Here is a 24,490-nt window from a genome sequence, read left to right as displayed (position 1 = left end):
CATGGTCACAGGGCTGGCACTAGGAGATTCACTGGATCTGATGCTAGTCCTTATATTGAAGAACTCATTGATAAGAAGGCACTTTATCCCCATTTGAATTGTGTTATAATTAATTACATTTTTATTTCTGTATCAATTTTCATTTAAAAGAAAAAGATAATATTGTTTCTTGTGAAGCTGAGAATTCAAGCTCAAAGTTCTGGTTGACAGGCCTGTTACAAATCAATCCTTCCTGAGTGCCATTTCTGGTGGCACCTTGGGTTTCTCGGGGAGCCTGTTATCTAGGTACAGTACTCACTAACCAGTCCTAGCCTCACTTATGAATGTCATAGTTCAAGTGAAGGGATTATCTATGGATACATTTATCCCACTCATAAATAAGATTGTAAAATGTAAGATTAACATCAAATGCCTAGACACAGGACATGTTTGTGCTGATGTAAGCTGCTTTTACACTAGTAAAAAAAAAGTGGGGACAAAAATGACTAAGTCCCTACCTTAAGGTAAGTCATTGGAAGTTTGTGTAGAGTTTCTTCAGGAAAAAATAGCAGTAAAAATGCACCAGTGTAAGTTACACCAACATATGTGGTGTATGTGGCTGTAGTTTCCTAGGGTAGCTGTTCAAAGCAACTGCTCCCATGCTATGTAATGGTGAGGTGCCATAATAACTACTCAAGGATAACAGGTTGTCTGTCTGCTCCAGGTTCTGGTGCATTTTACATCAGTGTACAAAACTGCGTTGGTGTTCAGCTGTTGTATGTCCAGGCCCCAAGTTATTTTTAACATTTTCTTTACATAATACTCTGACCTCATGCTTCAGCTTCAAATAGAATGTCAACTGCAGAGTGCTGGTACTGAAATTCAGATCTGAATCCAGATTTGTACTCTTCTCTCTTCTAGGAATCAATGTATTTATTGAAATGTCTAGGTGGTTTCTAGCAAAGGTCTGAACTGTGTAGTGAGTCTATAACTGATGGAACTATTGTTGCAGTGATGATGACAACAGCTTCTGTAACACCTACCCCACACGCCATTAAACAACGGAGCTTAGGGCTCCTTGCTGAAGGTACGGAAAAGTCCATCAGGGAGTCATCTGGTCAAATCCAGGCCACTGGGAGCTTGCATACAAGACTCAGTGCTTGGACACCTATTGCAAACAAATCATTCAACAAGCATGTAAGTTAAATTCAGGTAGAAATTATTGTCCTGATTTGAATGAAATGCACGGGTACAAATTGCCATGTATCTTAAAAATACTGTACTCGTATTTAACAACACAGTGGCAGGGGGAGATTTTACAGTATGCACACTGAGGTATGTATGGTAAAAGTAAATGGGTAAATATATTGGAAACAATCTCATATGAAAGAAAGCTATAAAAATGTCTTGCCTTTGAATTGCTGCAAATTTATTTTATTTGATCCTTTAATAAAAATGTGGTAGGGACTCCTTTTATATGTTTGCAGAGGGCATAAGACAGTTCTCAATCTTTTTAGATCTGAGGCATCCTTGGATAGACTCAGGACACCCCTTGGAAAATGTCACTTTTTGGTTTTCACTCTCTTTTCGCCTGCGTGAAAAAAAATAGTACAGCTTTTCTGTTGCAAAGAACTCAAAAAGACCACAACTATGGATTTCTATTTGAAATCTCTGGGTATATTTTCTGAATTGTTTGTAAAACTAAATGTGCTAACATTGTGAGGCACCCCATGGCACTCTTGTAAAGATCTTATGGCACCCTGGTTAAGAGCCGTTGGCCTAAAAAATTAGGGCTCTGGGTTCAGGTACCACTGTAATACAGATAAATAATAAAGAATACTACCACCATGATTTCTGTCAGCAACAGGCATTGTCCCCATTAGGCTTGAGACTTGTTTACAGTACACCTACTGTATCCATTAGTGCAGTGGTTACCAACCAATGGATTTCAATCCACCAATAGATCTTGGAGCCTCTTGGAATCAATCCGAGGCTGGTGTGGGGGGCTGAGTGCCTGTGTGCATGCACACGTGCGCCCCAGCCCAGCAGGTCAGTCTGTGGGGGGGGAAGGGGCGGGGGCTAGATTGAAGCCCCCGTGGTGAGGGACAGTGCCGCAGAGGCAGGACCAGAGGTAAGTTGAGTGGGGCCCTGGTCGGGTGGGACTTACCCGCTGGGGAGGCATGCCCCCAAATAATTTTTTCTCCCCCTGCCTCGATCTGCCCCCTCCTTGCCTCCCCACAGACTTACCTGCTGGGTGGGGTGGTGGTAGTGCACAGTAGATGTTGGGTTGCTTTTAAATGCCAAAGGTGATTTTCTACTTAAAAAGGTTGGAGGCCACGGCATCAGTGGGTTCACAATTGTCTCTAACACAGTAGAGAAGTAAGATGAGAACATCCTATTTCATTAATCGTTATGATGTGTTTTCTTTTTAATAACTAATGTATGCATTGAAACACTGGCACTTTAAAAAGTAAATGGTTCTTTTTCTTTAATCAGATTAGAAACTGTTCTTAATTAAATGGGTATATTTCCCCAAAGCCTGCTTCTAAATGCACTTCTGTGTCCATGTTCATACCTGCTGGGAAAATGAGAAGGTGTAAGGAATGAGATCTTTGCTGAACAGCAGTTGGAAGAGAGGGAGTGAGAGGAAGTAGACTGTGCCTTCAGGGGGCAGGTAAGCTGAGGTCCTCCTTTTAACTTAGAGCAGTGGTTTTCAACCTTTTGACTCCTTTGGAAATTTCAAATGGATGTGCGGACCCCTTTGAATTGTAAGTGTGGGTATTCACATACTTTTGATCATTGCCATCTATTGTGGACCCCTAGGGGTCTGCGGGCCACAGATTGAAAACCACTGACTTGGAAGGAATGCCACCCCCCACAAAACCCAGTGCTAAGGAGGACAAAAATTAATGTCTGGTCTCCATCAAGATCCCTACTGTCAAAGATCATCATAGGCAGATATACAGCCAGGGATGCTCTGTAAATACATGAGAGAGCTGATTTATCCAGACAGGAAAGGAATAAGAACAATGGGCACAATTCTCCATAATAATCTACTCATTAGTGCTGCTCTTTGTTGCGTGCCAGTAGAAGCTAAAGGTCCCAGCAGAGAACCCAGCCCCTATACACTGTCCCTGAAGAGCTCATGTATTCAACAGAGAAGACAGATAAAAAGTTATGAGAGGGAACAGGTAGAGATGTGAAATGGCTTGGCTCATTTTATAGAGCAGATCAGTGACCAGTATCACTGAAACAACCTGGGTCTCAGTCCCATTTCTCTTTGTAGGATCATACGATCTACAAGCTTTGTTAGACATGCAGCAGAATTACACAGGGTTATATGACATGCTGAATTGTGTATGAAAATACTATGTTTCCTCATAGCTCTTTCAGGAAAGAGTTGGACTTATAAGCCACTGGTTTGATCTGTGGACAGACAAGCAGCGCAAACAATTCCTGCACACAATATTGATGAAATGCAGTAAATCACAACTAAGGTAAGTTAATTAAAAGGACTTGGTTAATGTTTTCTTCTAAACAGGTATATCAGATTATGATGCAAGTCACTGATTCTGCATGAAATCACTTTCTGCATGGATCGCATTGCAACACTGGGACCTTTAAAGATTTCCTTTTTCCCCCTCAGAAGTTCTACTTAGTCTGTTTTATTAAAGACACCAGCATAGATTAAGATCTACATTAATGTTGAACTGAAATGATGTGTTTTTATTAAAATTTACCTAATATAGACTTGAGGATCCAGATTCCCTCTTCTTGTATTAAAGGGAAATAAAAAATATACAGCCTTTTTGCCTAGAAAAATAAGCAGTAGATACTGTTTGGGTAGTACTGGCATTTTGATCAGTACTGTAAAAAGGACTAAGATTCTCTGCCACAGGGAGCTCACTGATTAGTACCCTGATCCTGCAATTTTTAATGTAGGCAGGTTGTTAGGGTCAAGCCAGAGTTGCATGTAGTAGGATCAGGTCATAAAATGTGGAACCTTCTAAAGTACTGAACATCTTAAATTCCCAAATTTTACAAGCTAAGGGTCTAGTCATGAAATCCCTTTACCTGTAGTCTAACTAACTTCAGTTTGGGTGGGTGTCTGTGGAAGGGTTTGCACACTTTGACTCCAAGATGAAAATGGGCTGGCAGTGTGGGGAGGCAGTCAGGAAGGCCAACCGTACCTTGTCATGCATCCACAGATGCATCTCGAGCAGGTGATCCTCCCCCTCTATGCAGCACTGGTCAGGCTGCAGTTGGAGTAGTGCATCCAGTTCTGGGCGCTGCACTTCAAGAGGGATGTGGACAACATGGAGAGGGTCCAGAGGAGGGCCACTCGCATGATCAGGGGACTGCAGGGCAGGCCCTATGAGGAGATGCTACGGTACCTGAACCTGTTCTGCCTCCACAAGAGAAGGCTGAGTGGGGATCTAGTGGCCTGTTATAAACTAGTCAGGGGGGATCAGCAGGCATTGGAGGAGTCCCTGTTCCCCCGAGCACTACCAGGAGTGACCAGGAATAACGGTCACAAGCTGGCAGAGGGTAGATTTAGGCTAGATATCAGGAGGCGCTTCATGGTCAGGGCGGCTAGGATCTGGAACCAACTTGCAAGAGAAGTGGTGCAGGCTCCTACCCTGGGGGTTTTTAAGAGGAGGTTAGATGAACACCTTGCTGGGGTCGTTTGACCCCAGTACTCCTTCCTGCCATGGCAGGGGGTCGGACTAGATGATCTACTCAGGTCCCTTCTGACCCTAGAAACTATGAAACTATGAAACTTGAGGCCTAGCCATTGATTATTAAAGATGGGTCTCCTCAGGTGCATCTACACATGCACTTTACTGCAGAGTTGACTAATTAGCTCCACAGTAGAGTGTTAACTGTCTACACGTGTGCTGGCATTAGGGCACAGTAAATTAACTAACTACCATAAGATAGTACTGTTGGGGGCAGTGCTATCTTATAGCATAGTCATTTACTGTGCAGAAAGCACGTGTGGACAGTGACCGGGACCAGAGCAGTTTGAGGTGGAGCAGAGCAGACCCAGACTGACAGTAGGCTTGGGGGGGTCAGCCACGATGTCTCAATTTGAGCACTCTTGTGCCCCAGACAGCCCCTCTGCCACCTGATGCTGCCACCCAAGCCTGCAGCCTACCCAGGGCTGCTCTGCCTTGGCTCAAACTACTGTTGTCCTAGGTGCACGTGCAGACACTGTGCCCAGAAGTAGCTGACTCAGGTGCAAACTGCACTGGAGTTTATTGGGGGGCATTAATTGCATGTGTAGATGTGCTCCTTTTTACCTTTTTATGAACATCTTAATCCTTTCCAATCCAAACATCTGAAATGACTGCTTCCTTTTTTGTTGGCCTCAAGTGGGCCTAAGAAAATGATGAAGTTGTCTTTTATTCATAGCAGTTATCTTTCTTAAATTTCTGACCAACTAGTTATCACATAAAGCAGCTTGCAAAAACATAAGTTTACATTTTCAATTCTTTTCAGAACAGTAAAACCAACCTCAGTGATTTAAATGCCCAGAATACCACACAACAGACTCAGTTTAATTTACTTTTGGGCCAGTGCTTTGCAACATGTACAGCTCACTGCAGAATCTACTATAGAAACCCAATGCTTCTCTTTATATATAAGCCTGGACTTGTTCCCCGAATGCTGCATCATGTCACTGTCATGTGATCATCTTTAGAGTAATAGCCAACTACTGGTAATTAGATTAATAAATAGTGTATATAGCAGCTTTCATTTCTTCCTCATAAGCCCTTGAGCGCTTTGCACTGCAGTACTCACATCAGTCATGTCAATCCTAACAGTATTCTTCATAGACAAATCAGGCTTTCTGAAAGAGAAGGACGAGGTGGCATAAAAGTATCTGAATATCTATCTCTTCACAGGTTTACCCAGAATTGGTTTGCAGAGAGGATTCCAGTGACGAAAGTGGACTTCACTAGAATGCTGCCACGTTTCATATCTTTGTACATCTTCTCTTTTCTCAGCCCCAAGGAGCTCTGTGCAGCTGCCCAAGTCAGCTGGCACTGGAAATTTTTAACTGAACAGGTCTGGTAATTATAGATCTATAACCCTGCTTCCTGTGCAGGCTGTAAAACTTTCTGATATCAATAGGAATAGGAACAGTAACTGGACATTTTCAGGTGTCAGCAAGTAGGCCAACTAAAAGAGGAGTTTGAGTGGGGGTTTGCAGAGGAAGTATCCTGTCTATGTGGTGAGGTCTTTTAGTGTCAACTTGCTGGGTTATCAGTAGTGTAAGAGAGGTAGAGGTACCAAAAGAAGCGTTGCAGTTGCTAGACAACATTGTAATACCAAAACTACCACTGCTTGTTCCTCTGCCTCTACCTGTAATGGGCTCTGTTCAGCTAGCCTCTGACCCCAGATGCTTCTATTTAGGTCCTGGTCTGACTTTGAGGAATGCAACCTGCATGTCCCTGCCAAAAACTGCCAGATGGAGGAGTGCTTCTGATATATATGAGGTGCTTGGTACATACCCTCAGACATCAGATAAGTGGGTGGCTAGGCTGATAAGCATCCAAGGTGGATAAGCATCTGAGGTGGCTAGGCTGAAGGGAAGCTAGATTTGAAGGGGCAGGAGGGGCTAATAAGAAGGGCTAACGGTTAAGCAGGTGTGCAATGACATGGTTGTACCCTCCATTCAGCTGTGGAGTATACATGAGTAGTGAACTATCAGAGCTCACCAGCATGTTAGCTCAGCTCCTGTTGGAACTCTACATGTGCTGAGCAGCATGGGCTCCAGCCACAGCGTCTGCTTTCTTGGAGCTCTGGCTTAGGTCAACACTTTGAGAAAACACCCAGAAGAAAGCAACACAAATGATGAGAAGCCTAGAAAATGTGACCTACAAGGAAAGCTTGGAAGATATGGAATTAGTTAGTCTGGAGAAAAGACTGAGATGAAATTTGATAGTCTTCTCTAAATACAAAAATGGTTGTTATAAAGAGATTGATGATTAGCTGTTTTCTGATCCAAAGAGGGCAGGACAAGGAGTAATTTGTTTGAATTGGGATAACAGAAATTTAAGTAGGATAGTAGGATGAACTTTTTAACTATGAGGGTGGTTGAGCAATGAGGGTGGTTGAGCAACCTTTTATCTAGAAAGGTTGTGGAATCTGTCATTTGAAGTTCTTAAGTGCGGGTTAGACAAACATTGGGATGGGATATTTTAGGTGGGTGGTTCCTGATATTTCTCTTCTCATTTTATCATTCTATGAAATGGGAAATCTGCATTTATACTTTGTATATAGCATAATTTTTCAAGGGAATTTCATATTTTCCCAGATATGTCAGATATGTGCTTATCAATGAAAGTCTTATCATGTGTCCATCTACCACACTTCTAAGGAATTAGATACATAATGAAATATTATAAACAAATATTATAAACAGTGGGAAAGATTTGCACCAGACTGTTATTTCTATGATACTTGATACAGTGAACCTTTAAACTTTGCTTTACTTAATTCGCTAACTCTGATGAATTATTGGAACCTTATCCACGGCCAGGCCTATGCAGCAATGCCATGTCAGACAGGGGTGTGAAGAACTATGATCTCTGACCCTGTAAAACCCCAGTGCAGATGCAAGTCTAAGAACAAAATTGTGCTGTTTCTGCTTCACTTGTATGAGGTGTTTTTTCTTACCTGGGAAAGGCACAACTTTGCCATTATGGTTTGTTCACAGAAAACCATTTAGCCATTGCCATATTCTAGTTTTCTGACAGAGCAATCTGGGTATAGGTATAGCGCAATTCTAGCAAGTTTTTTAAATTACATATAAAGGTATTTTTCTTCTCTCTGACCAGAAGACTGCTCCTATCTTATCATTTCATTTTTTCTGATTTGACTCTATATTTAAACCTGCTTTGGCTTATGACTTTAAACATATGGATCAAGTAACATAACTGAGTAAATAACTTATAGCTGTGTGGTCAGCTAGACATTTTGAAACCTGTAACTTTCTCTAGTGGTTGCTGTAGAACATACTTAAACTGATAAAGCTAAAGTGTAGTCTCTAGGAATATCCACAGTGCTACTGTTTGTTATTATCCATATAAATACATAGTGGGCATGTCTACACAAGCTGCTTAACTTGCGAAGTAAGCATGTGTGTCTACACATGCACGTTCTTACTTTGTAGTAAACCTCCTTAATACCAAGTAAATTTGCTACCTGCAAATGCAAATAGCACATTTACTCGGCATTAGTAACGGCGCTGTAGTGCCCGTGTAGATGCCTGACTAGAAGTAAAATCTGTTCCTAGTCAGCCATGCACTAGGGGGCGGGAGATTGCTCCCTGCTCCTGAGAACTGCCTACTGCCAGGGCAGGCTCTGCCACAGAAGCCTGGGCAAGGACTATATCCCCCTGCCCTGGCAGCAGGGAGCTGCGATTAGGTAGTGGGGGCTGGGAGATAAGATACTTATCACCCAGCCTCTGCTCTGCCATCACAGTCGGGATACAGGGGGCTGGGAGACCCTTCTGGCCCGAGCCCCGCAGTCATGGGCCTCAGGGTAGAAGACCCTTATTTCCCAGCCCAAGCCCCACATGGGGCTTGGGCTTGGAGATAAGGGTCTCCCAGCCTGAGCTCCTGACTGTTGAGCTCAGGCTGGGAGATAAGCATTTCCCAGCAGCAGCCCCAGAGTCGTGGAGCTGCTTCTGGGAGATCAGCATCTCTCAGTAGTGGTCCCAAGACCACAGAGCATCTCCCAGCAGCAGCTCTGTGGTCATGGAGCTGGTGCTAGGAGCTCCCTGCTAGTGGGGACTAGGGAGCTTGTTCCCTGCCCAGCTCTGCCTGCATGGAGTTGGGTGGGGAACAAGCTCCCCAGCCTGTTCCTCCCCCAACTCTACACTCACAGAGCTGGGCAGAGAACAAGCACCCTAACCCCCACCCTGCATGCCCAGGTGAGGACAATTTTCCTGTGCCCTGGCAGCAGCTTCTAGCCCCTGCTCCCTGATCACAATCATGGAGTTAGGGGCTGGGTGCTTCCTCCCAGCCCCCACTCTGAAATTGTGGTGTGGGGCTGAGATCAAACTTCCCAACTTCCACTGCATGTTTGCAATTCTGTTTGTGGAGCAGTGGCTGGCCGGGAGCTCCTTGCATGGGGACAGTTCCTCACCCAGCCTGGAGCTGGCTGGGACCTACCCCTGACCTGGACAGTTCCCAGCCAGCCACCAGCTGTGTGGGGAAGCATTTGCAGCCTGGAGGTAGCTATGGACTATCCTGTTTTGGTCAGTTGCCCAGCCAGTTCTGGGCTGTGCATGCACGGGAGTAGCCACCAAGAAGGAATATACTTACTCCTAGTAGCAAGGGGGTAGCCACCAAGAAGGAGTATACCTACTTGGCTCGCATTTGCAGGGAGTCAGTCAGAAAGGTCAAAGCAGCAATGGAACTTAGACTGGCATAAAAAATTGAAGACAACAAAAGTCCTTCTTCAGGTATATAGGGAGCAAAAAAGAAGGTGCATGGCAACATAGGACCCCTACAAGACAGACTAGGGTAATTGGTGACAGATAGGAGTGACAAAGCTGAGCTCTTCAATGAGTTTTTCTCATCTGTATTCCTGAGCACAGATAAAGACTCATCTCCCAGTTGGATTATAGACAGGCACAAGAGGGACACCAGCCCACCAACAGTTAGTCCAAGCCTAGTGAAGGGACACTTGGAGGGGCTGAACATGTTTAAGTCAGCAGCCCCAGACTATTTTCATCCAAGGATGCTGAGAGAATTAGCCAGTGTCATAGCAAAACCACTGGCAAGACTGTTTGAGCACTCGTGGTGCTCAGGACAGGCCTCAGATGACTGGAAAAGGGCCAATGTGGTCCCTATTTTCAAGAATGGGAGGAAGGAGGATCTGGGTCACTACAGGTCGGTTAGTCTCGCCTCTATCCTTGGGAAAACCATTGAAAAAATTAAGGAACACATTTGTTGGAGTCCAGCAGGAAAAATAATGCTGAAGGGCAACCAGTATGGATTCATAGCAGGTGGATCCTGCCTGGCTAACCTTTTGTCTTTTTACAACCAGGTCACAAAATGCTTAAATGCAGGAGTTGAGGTCAATGTCATTTACTTGGATTTTAAAAAGACTTTTGATATGGTGTCTCATCCCATTCTTATAGATAAACTAAGTGGCTGTGATGTAGATGATTACATGGACAGGTGGGTGGCGAATTGGCTTATGGGATGAACCCAGAGAGTGGTGGTGGATGGGTCGGTATTGACGTGGAAAGATGTGGGCAGTGGGGTTCCTCAAGGTTCAGTCCTTGGACCAGTGCTGTTCAATATCTTCATCAGTGACTCAGATGAGGGTGTGGAGAGCACTCTGTCCAAATTTGTGGACGAGACCAAATTATGGGGCAAAGTAAACACGTGGGCAGAAGTGACCCGAGCAGGGTGTGGGGCCCGGGGCAAATTAGCCCATGTGGGGCCCTGCCCCAACTCCAATCCCATGGCCCCTGATCCAAAGAAGCTGCCACCACCATTGGCAGCAGCAATGTTGGTGGCGGGCAGGGTTGGTAGCAAGCAGCTGGATGCGGAGCCACCACTCCACCTGGCTCCACACTGCTGCTGCTCCACCTGGCTCTGCGGGGCCCCCCAAAGCATGGGGCCTAGGGTGGTCGCCCTGATTCACGCCCCCGTAGGGATGGCCATGCACACGGGTGGGCAGGGAACAGATTCAGGCAGGTTTCGACAGGTTGGAAAAGTGGGTACAGAACAGGATGCAGTTTAACAAAGGTAAGTGCAAAGTGCTGCACATAGGAAAGAGAGAATCACCAACATATATGCAGATCAGGAGATGACCTTCTAAGTAGCACAGTGGCACAAAGGGATCTTGGAGTCATAGTCGACTCCAAGCTGAACATGAGTCGTTAATGTGACAAAGTGATCAGTAAAGCTAATCACACTCTATCATGCATTAGCAGGTGCATAATGAACAGGTCTAATGAAGTGATACTTCCCCTCTATGCAGCATTGGTAAGGCCACAGCTGGAGTACTACGTTCAGTTTTGAGTGCTGCACTTCAAGAAGGATGTGGATAACCTTGAGAGGGTCCAGAGGAGGGCCACTCATAGCAACACGCTCCATTATAGCGCATTGCTATGGTGTGTAGCAGCTAAAAATAATTGTGCACCACTGGCACAGTGCAGTACTTCTTTTTGTAGACGCACAGTAAATCTAGGCTGGAGTAAATGCATGTGTAGACATGCCCAGTATAAAACATAAATGCTATACAACGTACACAGATAAATATGGATCTTAAAAAGTTGCTCATAATAGCTCAACAGTTAATCTTCTCTTTCTTTTCTGCATTCTTTTTAGATGAAATATGACAATCAAGGAGACAGCACAGTATTTCCAAATGAAGAATTTTTAAGAAAACAAATGCAATGCTTGTATTTGAATTCATTAATATGATTTGAGTATTCCTTCTCAGGAGCACGTAAGAAAATGCCATAGCAGGCTCTAAGCTCCTACCACATTTTTAGATAATTCATAGGCTCTGTAAAGCCCCTACCACATTTTTAGATAATTCATCAAAAAATACCTGCAAGTTTTAACCAGTAGCAATATAATTTATCTTAGGGTTTTAAGTAGAAACTTTTTTTCCCTACCTCACAGCTTGCTTTCCCTCTTTTGTTGTCATCTTGTCTTAAGGATTGTTTGTGGATGCCAAAATGCATCAAGTTTGGATGGTTCCTGCCATACACTCCAACAGACAATGAACACAGTGCTTGGAAGCGACATTATATCACCTGTGCAACTACCTTGGATTACCTCACTCCAAGGGAAGCCAGTAAAATCTATGGGACCCTCAATGAACCAAAATTTGAAAATGAGGAGCAGGAAGAAAGGCTGCGAGAAAAACAGCTGAGAAAAATGATTCAGGAAAGACTGGCATTACACAAGAGTCAGTGACATTAAATAACTATATTTTTCTTTTAAAATTAATAAACTAGGCTCAACTATTCAAATATTCAAAGACTATTTGCTTAGGAAAACTAATTTTTATAGTTTAAATTTTTTTCAATATAAAAAAGTTATGTACTAAAAATTGGAAATACAAAAATTATTATTTTTCTTCAGTAACAGTTGCTAAACCATGTAACATGTCTGTAAGCAAACGACTAAAAATATTCATGCTCAACAATGTACATTATAGTTTTTAAAATATGTCAGTTGTAAAAGCTATGAAAAATATCAAATTGTCAGCAGTTGCATTTTAGTATACACTGTTGTACAAATTTAGAACAATGAAGGTTGGAGAGGAAAAAGTTAAATAGCTATGCATCCTGGAGAATTTTTAGTTACTGTTATGGATAAAATCAAATTTGAGCCAAAAGTTAGGGACTCTTGTTGTTGGGGTTTTTTAAAATAAAATTATTTGGATAAAATCTAAGACAACCAAAAATATTTCCATGGAATTTCATGAAATTTAGAGACTTTTACAAACATTCCACAGCGTATTGAGATTTTTGACTACCAAATCTAATAATCATGGGTATTCGATATTAGACATAGATTGTTAATTTTTATTCACCATATGTGATTCCTCCATTCTTCATTCTATGTTGGAAAGGATTTATCTATTAATGCAGTATTCCAAGATATTCTGGAAAGCACACCTTAGTGTCCACTCTTCCCAATGTCATATTTATTCTTTATTCCAAGATCCCAGTTCCTGGAGTCATATTCATCTCCATTTTCTTTTTTTTTCTTTCTAAAGAAGGTTTCTAGGTTTCCTGGGAGGATAACACTTAAAAAGAACAAGCCCCAAGTTCTATAAAAAGAACTCAGTATTTTTTTTAATCCTGTATTTTTTTAAACCCAGGTTGTTATTTCTGAATGCTTGAAGTTGTCAACACTGCACCTTTGTTTCATGCATTCAATTAGTACAGTGACCAATTCCTAGCCTAGCATAATCGGGATCTTCAGGTGGAATTATTCTATTTAGATAAAATACAATGTTTGCCATGTAAAACTATCATGCTTTTTTTCACTTCATCATTTCTCTAATTACTGCCTCTATGCTTCTAACAGTGTTTGCTTAAATTGCATTGGAGATGCATCGGATTAAACAGCTGCGATTTTGCTCCTTTTTTAGAGGCTTTATTCAAGGCACGACCACCCTGGGGAAGCAGGACATGGAGCTCAAGGTTTTTAAAATCATCATTACAGCCATGCCCAGCCCAGACTATTCAAGATTGCACCAGACTTCAGGCAGCTTTGCTAATAATTAAGGTACTGGGTTCCCTCCCCACAAAAACCTGCTTTCATTTGATCCTTTGTAGATCAGTCAGACTCATTGTTCTGTTACTAGCATTACCAGATGAGGCATCTATCTTGTCACACATCATTTTCTTCTGATCAGACAACTCTTTTCATGTACCAACACTTAGTGCAGGATGCTGAAGTTGCTTGTCAGTGTTAAGAGAGAGATTCTGTTTGAATCGGAACTAATGGAAATGCAGTTATTGAAAGTACTTCAGTTTGTTTATTTATGTCTATGTAATGCTATTTAAGTCAGCACAGTTTATAGCCGTTATTTATTGAGGACCTGTTTCTGCCATCTTTACACACCTCTTACTCGCTGGGTGTGTCTACGCGAGATGCTTTACTACACAGTAGACTAATTTACTGCACAGTAAAGCATCACTGTCTATACGTGCGCACATTTACTGTACAGTAAATTAGTCTACTGTGTAGTTAGCTGCTACCTGTGAATACTGGGAACAAATTTGCTCCCAGTCGGCCTAACCAGCAGGGGGCCACAGGAGACAGGTTGCTCCTTGTCCCAGTCCCCGTGCTACTCAGCTCCCCAGCTACCCACAGGAGCTGGGAACCAATCAGCACCAGGACCGGGGAGCTCTCTGCCCCCTGTCCCAGTGCCTGGTGTGGAACTGGCAGCTCCGGAGGACAAGCAGATTCCCAGCCCCTGCCTACTCCCCAGAGCAGTCGGCAGCTGCCTGAGAGTCCCGTGTTCCCCCACACCTGGCAGGAGGCTTGCTGGCAGCTGACCCACACCCAGGACAGCTCTCAGCAACTCTGTGTCTGGCAGGGGGCTTGCTGGCAGCTGTGTCCTGGGCACAGGGCCAGGAGAGCTCTGACTGCTGCAGGGGCAGCTCCCTCCTGGCCCCGTGCGCATCAGGTCCTCTCCCAACATACATGGGGGAAGGACATAGTTGCTGCTGCTGCTGCTGTTGGCAGAGCTCTCCTGCCTTCATGCCCACTGGGACTGGCCTCTCCTGGCTCCATGCTCACTGGGACTGGTATGTCCCTTGCTAACTTGCCTTCAAGACACATTTGGATGCTTATCTTGCTGGGATCCTATGATCCCTGCTGGCTTCCTGCCCCTGGGGCATGGGGCTTGACTCGATGATCCTCTGGGCTCCCTTCCAGCCCAAATGTCTATGAAATCTATGAAACTTCCAGGCTAGTGCAAGGGGGAGCCTGGAGCTACCCCTGGCTGCTGCAGGTGGGCAGAGCAGAATGGGAGCATCCCTGTACTGAAGTGCTTCCATGGGGAGCAAATCTGTTCCCGGGAAGGCTTATTGCACGGTAAAATACTGTGAATGAATAGCATATGTAGATGCACCTACTGGATGCATTTACACATGACAGTACATGGCTGTAGCAATGTGCTCCCTCGTTATAGTACATTGGTATGGCAATGTAGCAGCTGAAACTAACCGTGCACAGTATGCATGGCACAATACGGACTCTTACTGTGCCATCATTTAACACTTTCAAAAGGAAATACTAAACGATGGAGCAGTAACAAAGGTGACCTAGGGACACGTGTAGGTACACCTACTGTGTACTAGTGGAGTAAAGTACCCCGTACCATGGATAAGGCTGGGAAAATAAGACCAATAATAGTTGTGCTGTAAGTGAAAATTCTATGGAATTGTTTTCTGTCTGAAATACAGGTGATGATCAAGTATAGTGTGCCTTTGCATATCTAATAATGCTGGGTTCAGAATGGCTCCCATGGTATGAATACGTAAGATAGTGCAGTGCTGTGTAGAGATACCTAAGTAGGCTCTGAACAAATTAGTTTGGCTTTGAGAAGCAGAATACCACAGTGCTTTGCCTGGGGCTACCATGCTCTACTGCCCATTATGGTTAATTAGTATGGATGAGAACTGGCTAATGGGACTAACCAGGTTCTGATATCCAAGCTCTGTCATGACAGAATGTGGCAAGCTTATTTTCAGGATATGCTGGTAAGTGCTACAAAGGCTGCGACTTGTATATTTTAACAAAGAGAGGGCAAATCCTGCAAACACTTAACATCATAAACTGAGAGTGGACTTGATAACCAGCTTCAAATACCTGAAGGGCAATTTATAAGGAGGATGAAGATAGATTTTTTTTGTGTGTGACTGTAGGGAACAGAACTAGGAGCAATGGGCTCAAACTGCAGCAGAGAAAATGTAGGCTGAAGATTAGGAGGAACTTTCTAACTATGAGGGTAGTCAAACATTGAAACAGGCTTCCTACAAAAGTTATGACATCTCCATCCCTGGACATCTTCAGGACCAGTTTAGAAGGAAACTTGGCTGGTATAGTTTAATGCATGATTATTATGGGTGTGCAAAGTGGGTCCTATTCTATTCGGATTCAGATTCGGACCGAATCAGGGACAGTGATTTAATTCATTGATTTGGATCACTGTCCCTGATTTGATTTGGCCGAATCTGAATCTGAAGATTCGATGCTGATTTGGACACAGACGCAGCTTTAAAAGTTTTTTCTACATACCTTGAGGTAGCACGTGCGGCTTGTGAATGCTGCAATACTGGGGCATGTGGAGCGACCCACAGGAGTGTGGGAGGTCCCTCCATGTGCTCGGCAGCAAACCCAGAAGTAGACCGGAAGTACTTCCGGTCCACTTCCAGGTCTGCTGGGGAACGTGCTGGGCCCCCCCCCATGCCTCCCCAGCTCAGCAATCAGCTGCAGGGGGACCCCAGGTGCCACCCCCAGACACAGGAGGCACCAGTCACCGCAAGCCGGGGCGGATGCGGGGGTCCCCCAGAGCACTCCCCAGTGGACCCGAAAGTAGAACAGAAGTGCTTCTAGTCCACTTCTGGGTCTTCTGCCAAGCACACTGGGGAGCCCCCATGCTTCTGTGGGACTCCACATGCCCCAGCATTGCAGCATTCACGAGCCCCTGCTACCTAGAGGCATGTAGAAAATACATTTAAAGCTGTGTCTATGTCCAAATGTCTTAATTTTTTCAAATCTCTCTGAATTGATTTGGAGGGTCCCGATTCGATTCAGAGAGATTAAGGGTCCTCTGGTTCAATTTGGAGATTCAGACACTGAATTGGGCCAAATCTCTGCCAAATCAAATCAGGGACTGAAGCTTCTCACAGCCCTAATGATTATCCTGCCTTGAGTAGTGTCTGGACAAGATGACCTCCCGAGATCCCTTCTAGTCCTATATTCCTATGACTGGTATTGATTGGGGAATACTGTTTGTGGGTATTTGTTTACTGTAAACACTCTGAGCTGTTTGGATAGGGTGGGATATACATCTAAAATATATAATTTAAAAATAAATTAAGATTTTTGGATGTGTACACCCAAACAACACAACAAAGTCAAGTATTTATAACAATGGACAATGAACGCAGAAAGAAGAAAATCCTCCATTACATATCCAACTCTATATGAAAGAGAAAAGTGATTAGCCATGTTAGTCTGAAGTCAGTCAGAAGGCAGGATAGATATGTACCTTCGTAGACTAACTAAATAAGATATATATGAGAGCACAGCTTTTGTGAACCAAAGTTCACTTCATCAGCGTCTATATATATCTTATTTAGTTAGCCTACAATGGTGCATATCTACCTTGGCTTCTGGCTCTCTTCATAAAAATCAGTCTTAATGCATTACAGGACCTTATTTACAACTATTCCTCTGAGGTCTTGAGTGCCTTGGGTTTCTTCAGACTTCAGCAGGAGTTGAGGGTGGTTGACAAGACACTGGGCGCATCTACCTAAGACACTTTACTGTGCTATATAGCAAATTAGTGTGTAGTAAGCATCACTATCTACTAGTGCAGACCCTTACTGCATAGTAATTTACTCTTCTCAGCAGGACGTGTAGGTGAGAGACTGGGAGCAAATTTGCTCCCTGTCAGCTGGGCAGCAGGGGGCAGGAGATTGCATCCTGCCCCCTGGAGCTGCCTGCTGCTGGGGCAGGCTCTGCAGCAGAATCTAGATGGGGACAATGTCTCTCTGCCCCAGGAGCAGGGAACACCCAGCCCCCACTCCGTGACTGCAGAGCTGGGGCCAGGAGGTCGCTGCATGGGGAGTTCTCCGCCCAGCCTGGAGCTGGATGGGATCTTTCCCAGAACTAGGACAGTTCCTGGCCAGCCCCAACTATGTGGGGAGGTCTACACATGCAGCCTAGGAACTTTCCTGTTTTGAGCAGTCCCTAGCTAGCTCAGAGCTGCATGTGTAGACTTCCTTGCGCAGCCTGGGGCTGGCTAGGAACAGTTCTGGTCTGGGGCAGGTCTGAGCCCTGCAGATTTTTTCCCAGCCCCATGCCTCAATCAGGTGATCAAGGCATGGGGCTTGGAAAGAGCTGTGGGGGAGGGGCAAGTCCCAGCCCCCCTACCCCAATCTGCCAGTGGGGCAGCTAGCATTGAGCCCCCAGCTGGGCCTCTTGCTGCTAACTGCTCCACCGGTGGATTGGGACTCCTAGCTGTCCCTCGCTGCTAGCTGCCCCCTGATAGCTGCCCAACCAGCAGGTTGGGGCAGGGTGCTGAGACCTGCCCCTCCCCTGCAGCTCTTTCCAAGCCCTCTGCCCCAGCTTGGGGAGCTGGGGCTGGGAGTTCCCTGCTGCCGGCGCAGGGGGACATTGTCTCTGCCTCCAAAACAGGCAGCTTCTGGGGGCAGGGAGGAATCTCTCAGGCCCCATCAGAAAAGCCTAGAGCCTACTGCAGTGGGGCAGAGCATGGTGGGAGCACCCTCTCTGGGTTGCTGCCATTGGGAGCAAATCTGCTCCTAAATGTGTGCATGTGTAGACACCTGCCCAGGATGGCTTACCCATCCAGCAGCATTTGTATGTGTATATGTGCCCACTGGTACCAGAAATAAAAAAATAAAGGTAGAGGAAGCCAATTCCCAGTCAAGGAAAGTACTTTTTCTCATCCTTCCCTCTTATAAATACTTATTTTAGCAGGTTTGAAATGTTTTAGAAAATAGCTTTGAAATTGTCTAAACAGCTGATTTAGATATTTTCAAAAAAAGTATCATTCTTTTGAGTGGGAATGACTTTCCCCTCAAAGTTACAGTAAACATAGTAAAAGGGTTTTAATTACAAAAAGACTGAAATCTAAACAAAACGTTTTAAAATTAAATGTTGCGTATGACCTGAACAATTTATTTACAAACTGAGTCAATAAGATTGACTTTTTGTTCTGGTTTGGGATGGGAAAAATTTTTAAATCAGAATAATTCTCATAAAGCAGGAAAAGAGTTTCTAGGGTAGCCCTATTTTACACACATAAATTAATATTTAGGGTCTTGGTTTTATAAAGTAGCATTTCTCGAACTGTGGTGCATGTGGGGAGCCCTGTGACAGCTGCCACCACTGATTCCCCTTGCCACTGAATTATATATGCTAGCCTTTGCACATTGCTGGAGTGATGCTTGAGGTTTCATCTGTGTTGTACAATTTACAGAATTCTGTCTGAACTAGAAATCTGCAAAAACTGATCTGCTGGCAGTTCTGAAAAGCTGAAAAAAATAATTTCAGACTGATCTGAAATTTCAAAATCTTCTATAATCTAAGAAATCAGAAAACAGTTTGGTCTCAACTTGAACAAAACCTTTCATTTGGCAAAATGAAATGTTTTGTTTTGTTTGTTCTTGAGGTTTAATTTTTTGCAATACAATTGAAGGAAATTTTGGAATGAAACATTGTATCAAAAAAACCTAAGTATTTCATTCTAAATGGGATAGAACATGAACATTTTCATATTTTGAATTTCTAAATGCTTTTTACTGAAACCATTTTTATTGAAACAATCAAAAAAAAAAATAATAATTTGTGAAAAGTTTCAGTTGACCTAATTGCATTTTTTTCAGTTGAACAGTTTTAGGCAAAAAAAAAAAATTGCCCAGCTGTATTTTTTACTACTGTACTTCTGTTCTTCAGAGGCTCCTTCTACACATTATAGATATTATGTAATTAGCTGGTTAATTGTGTAGTTAACTGAAACCAGATGCATCTGCAAAGTAGCTATCACGCCATAAAAATGTCCAACCAGCTATAAAGTTAGACCTCAAAATTGTATACTAACTTTATGGTTGGTATCCAGCTTTGATTTGCATGTATAGCAGGGTCCCCCATGAAGCTGTGAGCCCTGTCAGCTGACCAGGCTCCCAGCTGCAGGGGTGCACCAGGCCCAGCCAGGGCCAGGAGTCCCACAACTGAGGGGATTTTCAGCTCAGGCAGCTGTGGACTCTGGGTCTTGGTAGCACCACACGGATGCTAGGAAACAGCTGGGGCATGACTAGGATCTCCCAGCCCCAGGGCTGCATGGAGTCTCGGGTGTGTGAAACCTCCAGAGCTGGAAGTTCATGGTGCTGTGATGGTCTCCCAGCCTTAAGGGTGCATGAAACCCCTGAGGCTGGGAGACTGTAGCTGCCATGATCTCCCAGCCCCAGGGGCTCCATGCACAATGAGGCTTCACACACTGGCAGGAAGATGTGATGGGATCTAATGTGTGATCCCACAATCCTGTTTCCTGCCATGCATGTGGCATGGCAGGAGGTGTGATTGTATGGATCACACATTAGATCCCATTGTACCTTTACCTGCATGTGTAGAGTGGCCCTGAGAAACACATTTAAATGCATCTGCTTTTGTTTTAGGGGGTGGTTATGGCTGTGTTGGTCTAAGGACATTGGCAGACATGGTTCTTTGGGTAAATGTGATATCTTTTATTAGACCAACTAAATAAAAATTTCCAACAATTTTCCAACTGTGTAGTTGGTCTAATATAAGACATCACATTTACCCAAAAAACCTTGTCTACCTCTGATTTTGTTTGTCTCTTTCAATCATAGAATCATAGAAAATGAGGGTTGGAAAGGACCTCAGGAGGTCATCTAGTCCAACGTAATGGGAAGGAAAGGGGCAGCACCCCTGCTCAAAGCAGAACCATCCCCAACTAGATCATCCCAACCAATGTTTTGTCTGGCTGGGTTTTAAAAACCTCAAGGATGGAGATTCCACAGCCTCCCTGGGTCATCTGTTCCAGTGCTTTACTACCTTTCCAGTGAGCGTTTTTTCTTGTATCTGACCTAAATTTCTCTTGCTCTAACTTGAGACCATTTTTCTTTGTTCTGTTATCTGCTACCACAGGTAACTGTCTAGTTCCATCCTCTTTCTAACAATCCTTTAGGTAGTTGAAAGCCACTATTAAATCCCCACTCAGTCTTCTCGGGCCTTTGTACATGCCATGTTTTTTGCCCTTTCTTGTGCTGCAACAGTATGACTGTTTGCACGAGAGGGTTTTCCAGATGCTTTAAAAGTTTTTCTGGTGCAGGACCATCCTGCTCTCCTGCGGTGCCAGCTGGGGACCAGGCTTAAACTGTTTGAAAACCAAGTGTGTGCAAACACTGATGTGACACTTCAAAATAAACAGGTTTTAAATTTTATAAACCTATTTAATTTAATGGAGGATTAAACCCCATGATGTGTACAGGTGCCCCTCTTCTCCAGACTAAAGAAGCCCAGTTCCCTCAGCCTCTCCTCAGAAGTCTTATGCCTCAGCCCCCTAACCATTTTCATTGCCTTCCACTGGACTCTCCAGTTTGTTCACATCCTTTATCCACAACCTTTTGGGGGGCCCAAATCTGGACACAATACTCCAGATATGGCCTCCCCAGTGCTGAATTGGGGTGAAAAATTACTTCCCTCAATCTTTTGAAAACAATCCTACTAATGCAGCCCAGTATGTTAGCCTTTTTCACAACAAAGGCACATTGTTGGCTTATATTCAGCTTAATGTCCACTGTAACCTGAGGGTCCTTTTCTGCACTGAGGTTCCACTGTAACCGGAGGGTCCTGAGCTGCTGCCTAGTCAGTCAGTACTTGTCTGTACTGGTGCATGGGATTGTTCTGTCCTAAGTAGATGGCTTTGCATTTGTCCTTATTGCATTTAATGAGATTTCTTTTGATCCGGTCATTCAATTTGTCAAGGTCTCTCTGAACCCTAGTCCTACCCTCCAGCTTATCTACTATTCCCCCCAGTTTGGTGTCATCTGCAAATTTGCTGAGGGTGCATTCTCTGCCATCTTCCAGGTCGTTGATGAAGCTAGTGAACAAAACTGGCCCAGGACAAACCGCTGGGGCACTCCACTTGAGACCAGCTGCCAACTAGACATTTAGCCATTGCTTACTATCCTCTAAGCCTGACAATCCAGCCTGTTTTTTATCCACCTTCCAGTCCATTCACAGAACCCGTACTTTCTTAGCTTGCCTGTGAGAATGTTGTAGGAGACCGTATCAAAAGCTTTGCTAATGTCAAGGTGTATCACATCAGCTGCTTTTCCCCACATCCACAGAGCCAGTCATCTTGTCAAAGAAGGAAGGATGTTCAGGCATGACTTGCCCTTGGTAAATCCATGCTAACTGTTCCCAAGCACCTTCTTCTCCTCCAAGTGCTTAGAAATAGATTCCTTGAAGATCTGCTCCATGTTTTTTCTTGGGACAGAGGTGAGGGTTACTGGTCTATAGTTCCCTGGACCTTCCTTTTCCCTTTTTTAAAGATGGGCACTATATTTGTCCTTTTCCAATTGTTTAGGACCTCCTCCAGTCTTCATGAGTTTTCAAAGATGATGGCCAATGACCCTGCAATCACATCAGCCAACTCCCTCAGCCACCTCAGGTGCATTGCATCCAGTTCCATTACTTGTACACATCCATCTTTTTTAAATAGTCCCAAACCTGTTCTTTTGCTACTGTTGGCTTCCTACCTGCTCCTCAAACTGTGCTGCCAGGTGCAGTAGTCTGGGAGCTGACCCTGCTTGTGAAGACTGAGGTAAAAAAGCATTGAGTATTTCGGCCTTTTCTGCATCCTCTGTCACTAAGCTGCCTCCCCCATTCAGTTAGGGACCCACACTTTCCCTGGTCTTCCTCTTGTTGAAGACATACTTGTAGAAACCCTTTTTGTTACCCATCACATCCCTTGCTAGCTGCAACTCCAGTTGCATTTTGGCCTTCCTAATTTAATTTGTGCATACCTGAGCAATACTCATATACTTCTCCCTAGTTGTTTGTCCATGTTTCCACTTCTTATAAGCTTCCTTTTTGTGTTTTATCTCACTGAAGACTTCCCTGTTAAGCCAAGCTGGTCTTCTGCCATACTTGTTAGTCTTTCTGCACATTTCGATGGTTTGTTGCTGCGTCCTCAGTAAGAATTGTTTTAAGTACAACTAGCTCTCTTAGGCTCTTTCCTCTCTTTGACTGGCCTCCCAGGGGATCCTGCCTATCAGTTCCCTGAGTGAGTTGAAGTCTGCTTTCCTGAAGTCCAGCAACCTTACTCTGCTTGTCTCCTTCCTCCTTTTCCTCAGGATCCTGAACTCAATCGTCTCCAGTCACTGCTGCCAAAGTTTGCTAGTATTTATTGACTGGTACAATAATATAGGGAATGTATATTATTATACTGTGTCAAATGCATTTATCTTTTGTATTTTTCTTCAAACGCTTACAGGAAAGAAATGCTATCCCAAATCATACTCTTTCAACTTTGCTGTCTGAAGAAATGAAATCCATGTCAAGTTTTAGTCTGGCAGCAGAGAAGCAGTTGGTTTTAGCCTCCTTAAAATCTTTTCCCAACAGGTAAGCAATGCTCAAAATTTTCAAAGCGCTGGAGAGTCTCTCAACATGAAATATAAAATGGTCCCCACAATGTATTGATTAGTAACAGTCACAGAACACAGGACAAATGGGAAGCAACACAAAAATGCAAGTTGCTGTTGTTATGTCATACACTTTTGAAATACAGGCACCTTGATGGAGTTCATTCTCAATAAAGCCCATACAGTTTCTCTACAATTCGTGCTTGATCTTCAGGCTGAAAGTAGCAACACTGGGAACCAACTTACAGGAGATGTATCTGTCATATCAGGTCCTCCAATTAACTGAAACCAGGCGCGTCTAGTTCTAAGGCTAGCATTATTATTTGATATTGGGCAGAAATGTGGTGGTGTGTGAGGGTTGGCCACAGACACTAGCTTCATACTGTAAACCCCAAGGTCTGATTTGACTTGAAGTAGCCAGTACCAGAAATATCTGGGCTTAAATCAGCAGATCTTAAGACCCACAGCTCTCCCACAATGCAACAGGTTGTTCATCCAAAATAGGAAAATTATACAGTAGAATCTGGATAATCTGTTGGATTAAATGTGGGTTTGTGAACAAGTTGGGTGCTATTTATAGCCATAGCAAACAGTGTATGCAACCACTGAGTTGCTCCTAATGATTGCTCAGGCTTCTACTTCAAATGGTGCTCCTTCTCCAGTCAGCTGTTTGGGACTGCTGAGAAATCTCCAGATGGCTGGAGAAACAGTACCCTTTGAAGAAAAACCCTCAGGAAACAGCTGCCAGGCTCATCAAAAGCATCCTATGCAAAAGCACCCAATCAAGCAGATTGTGAACCACCTGGGTTTGAGGAATCTACTGTATAGTCATTTTTCTTAAGTACAGACAGTCAAAAAGCCCAAGGATGAATCAATTCAGTCTTTGCAAGTTAATCTAAACTGCAGAGATTAAACAACTGGATAGACATTCACTTTTGATTCAGGAAATGCAGCCACATGCCTGTAGTGGCTCAGGCCAGAAGCTGGAGAGTACTAGAGCACAGCTCTCTGGCACATAGTCAGCATGAGCTGTGTGTTTGCTGCCTCTTCCTGCTGCCCCCAAGGTCTCTGGGATTTGCAGTTTAGAATTACTGCAACAGGACTCTGCAGAGTTGCTTATCACTTCCTCTTCCTGCTTCCAGGTTCCTCTGGGATTTGTAGTCCACAGTTGCAGCCAGCAGTAATTTTTTAGCAGGGCAGGGCAGCTCTGTACTCGGTGGAAGGAAAGTTTAACTCCCCTCCCTGGCCCAGACCCCAGCTGGGGTTTGCCCTCCCCCCCGCACCAACCCTTCTCTGCTGGAGCAGACAGCACAGCACAGCCTAACCCAGCCCAGGGCTGGAAAGCATGCTGGGATGCTTGGGGGTTGTCATTTAACTTGAACCAGGAAAAGTGCCACTTGGATGGGGGACTACCAGTAAATCCAGGAGGTTGTACTTTCCATGGGCTAAGCCAGAGCTGTATTGGCTAAGAAGCAGTAGTGTAACAATGGGTGGGTGAGCACAGCATGAGCCCCAGGTGTTGCCCCTCTCCCTCCCATTCCATGATTCTCCCCTCCCCTGGCACTTTGCACCTTCTCTGACAGCAGG

General features: G+C 44.2%; 1 protein-coding gene across 1 annotated transcript in view; it reads left to right on the top strand.

The window, feature by feature from the left end:
• The first annotated feature begins 906 nt into the window (after positions 1–906).
• Positions 907–24,490, top strand: part of ECT2L (epithelial cell transforming 2 like) — a 57,695-nt gene continuing 34,111 nt past the window's right edge. The window contains exons 1-6 of the mRNA XM_019526947.1: positions 907–1,176; positions 3,364–3,476; positions 5,889–6,051; positions 11,676–11,928; positions 13,123–13,259; positions 22,756–22,883. Of these exons, the coding sequence (XP_019382492.1) occupies positions 994–1,176; positions 3,364–3,476; positions 5,889–6,051; positions 11,676–11,928; positions 13,123–13,259; positions 22,756–22,883 (977 nt within the window). The 5' untranslated portion in view covers positions 907–993. The remainder of the gene's footprint in view (positions 1,177–3,363; positions 3,477–5,888; positions 6,052–11,675; positions 11,929–13,122; positions 13,260–22,755; positions 22,884–24,490) is intronic.

The sequence above is a fragment of the Gavialis gangeticus genome, unplaced genomic scaffold (assembly GCF_001723915.1).
Source record: "Gavialis gangeticus isolate Ggan-Ray unplaced genomic scaffold, GavGan_comp1, whole genome shotgun sequence".
Classification (NCBI taxonomy): Eukaryota; Metazoa; Chordata; order Crocodylia; family Gavialidae; genus Gavialis; species Gavialis gangeticus.
The sequence above is the reverse complement of the archived record's forward strand: the minus strand, read 5'-3'. Positions and strand labels throughout refer to the sequence as shown.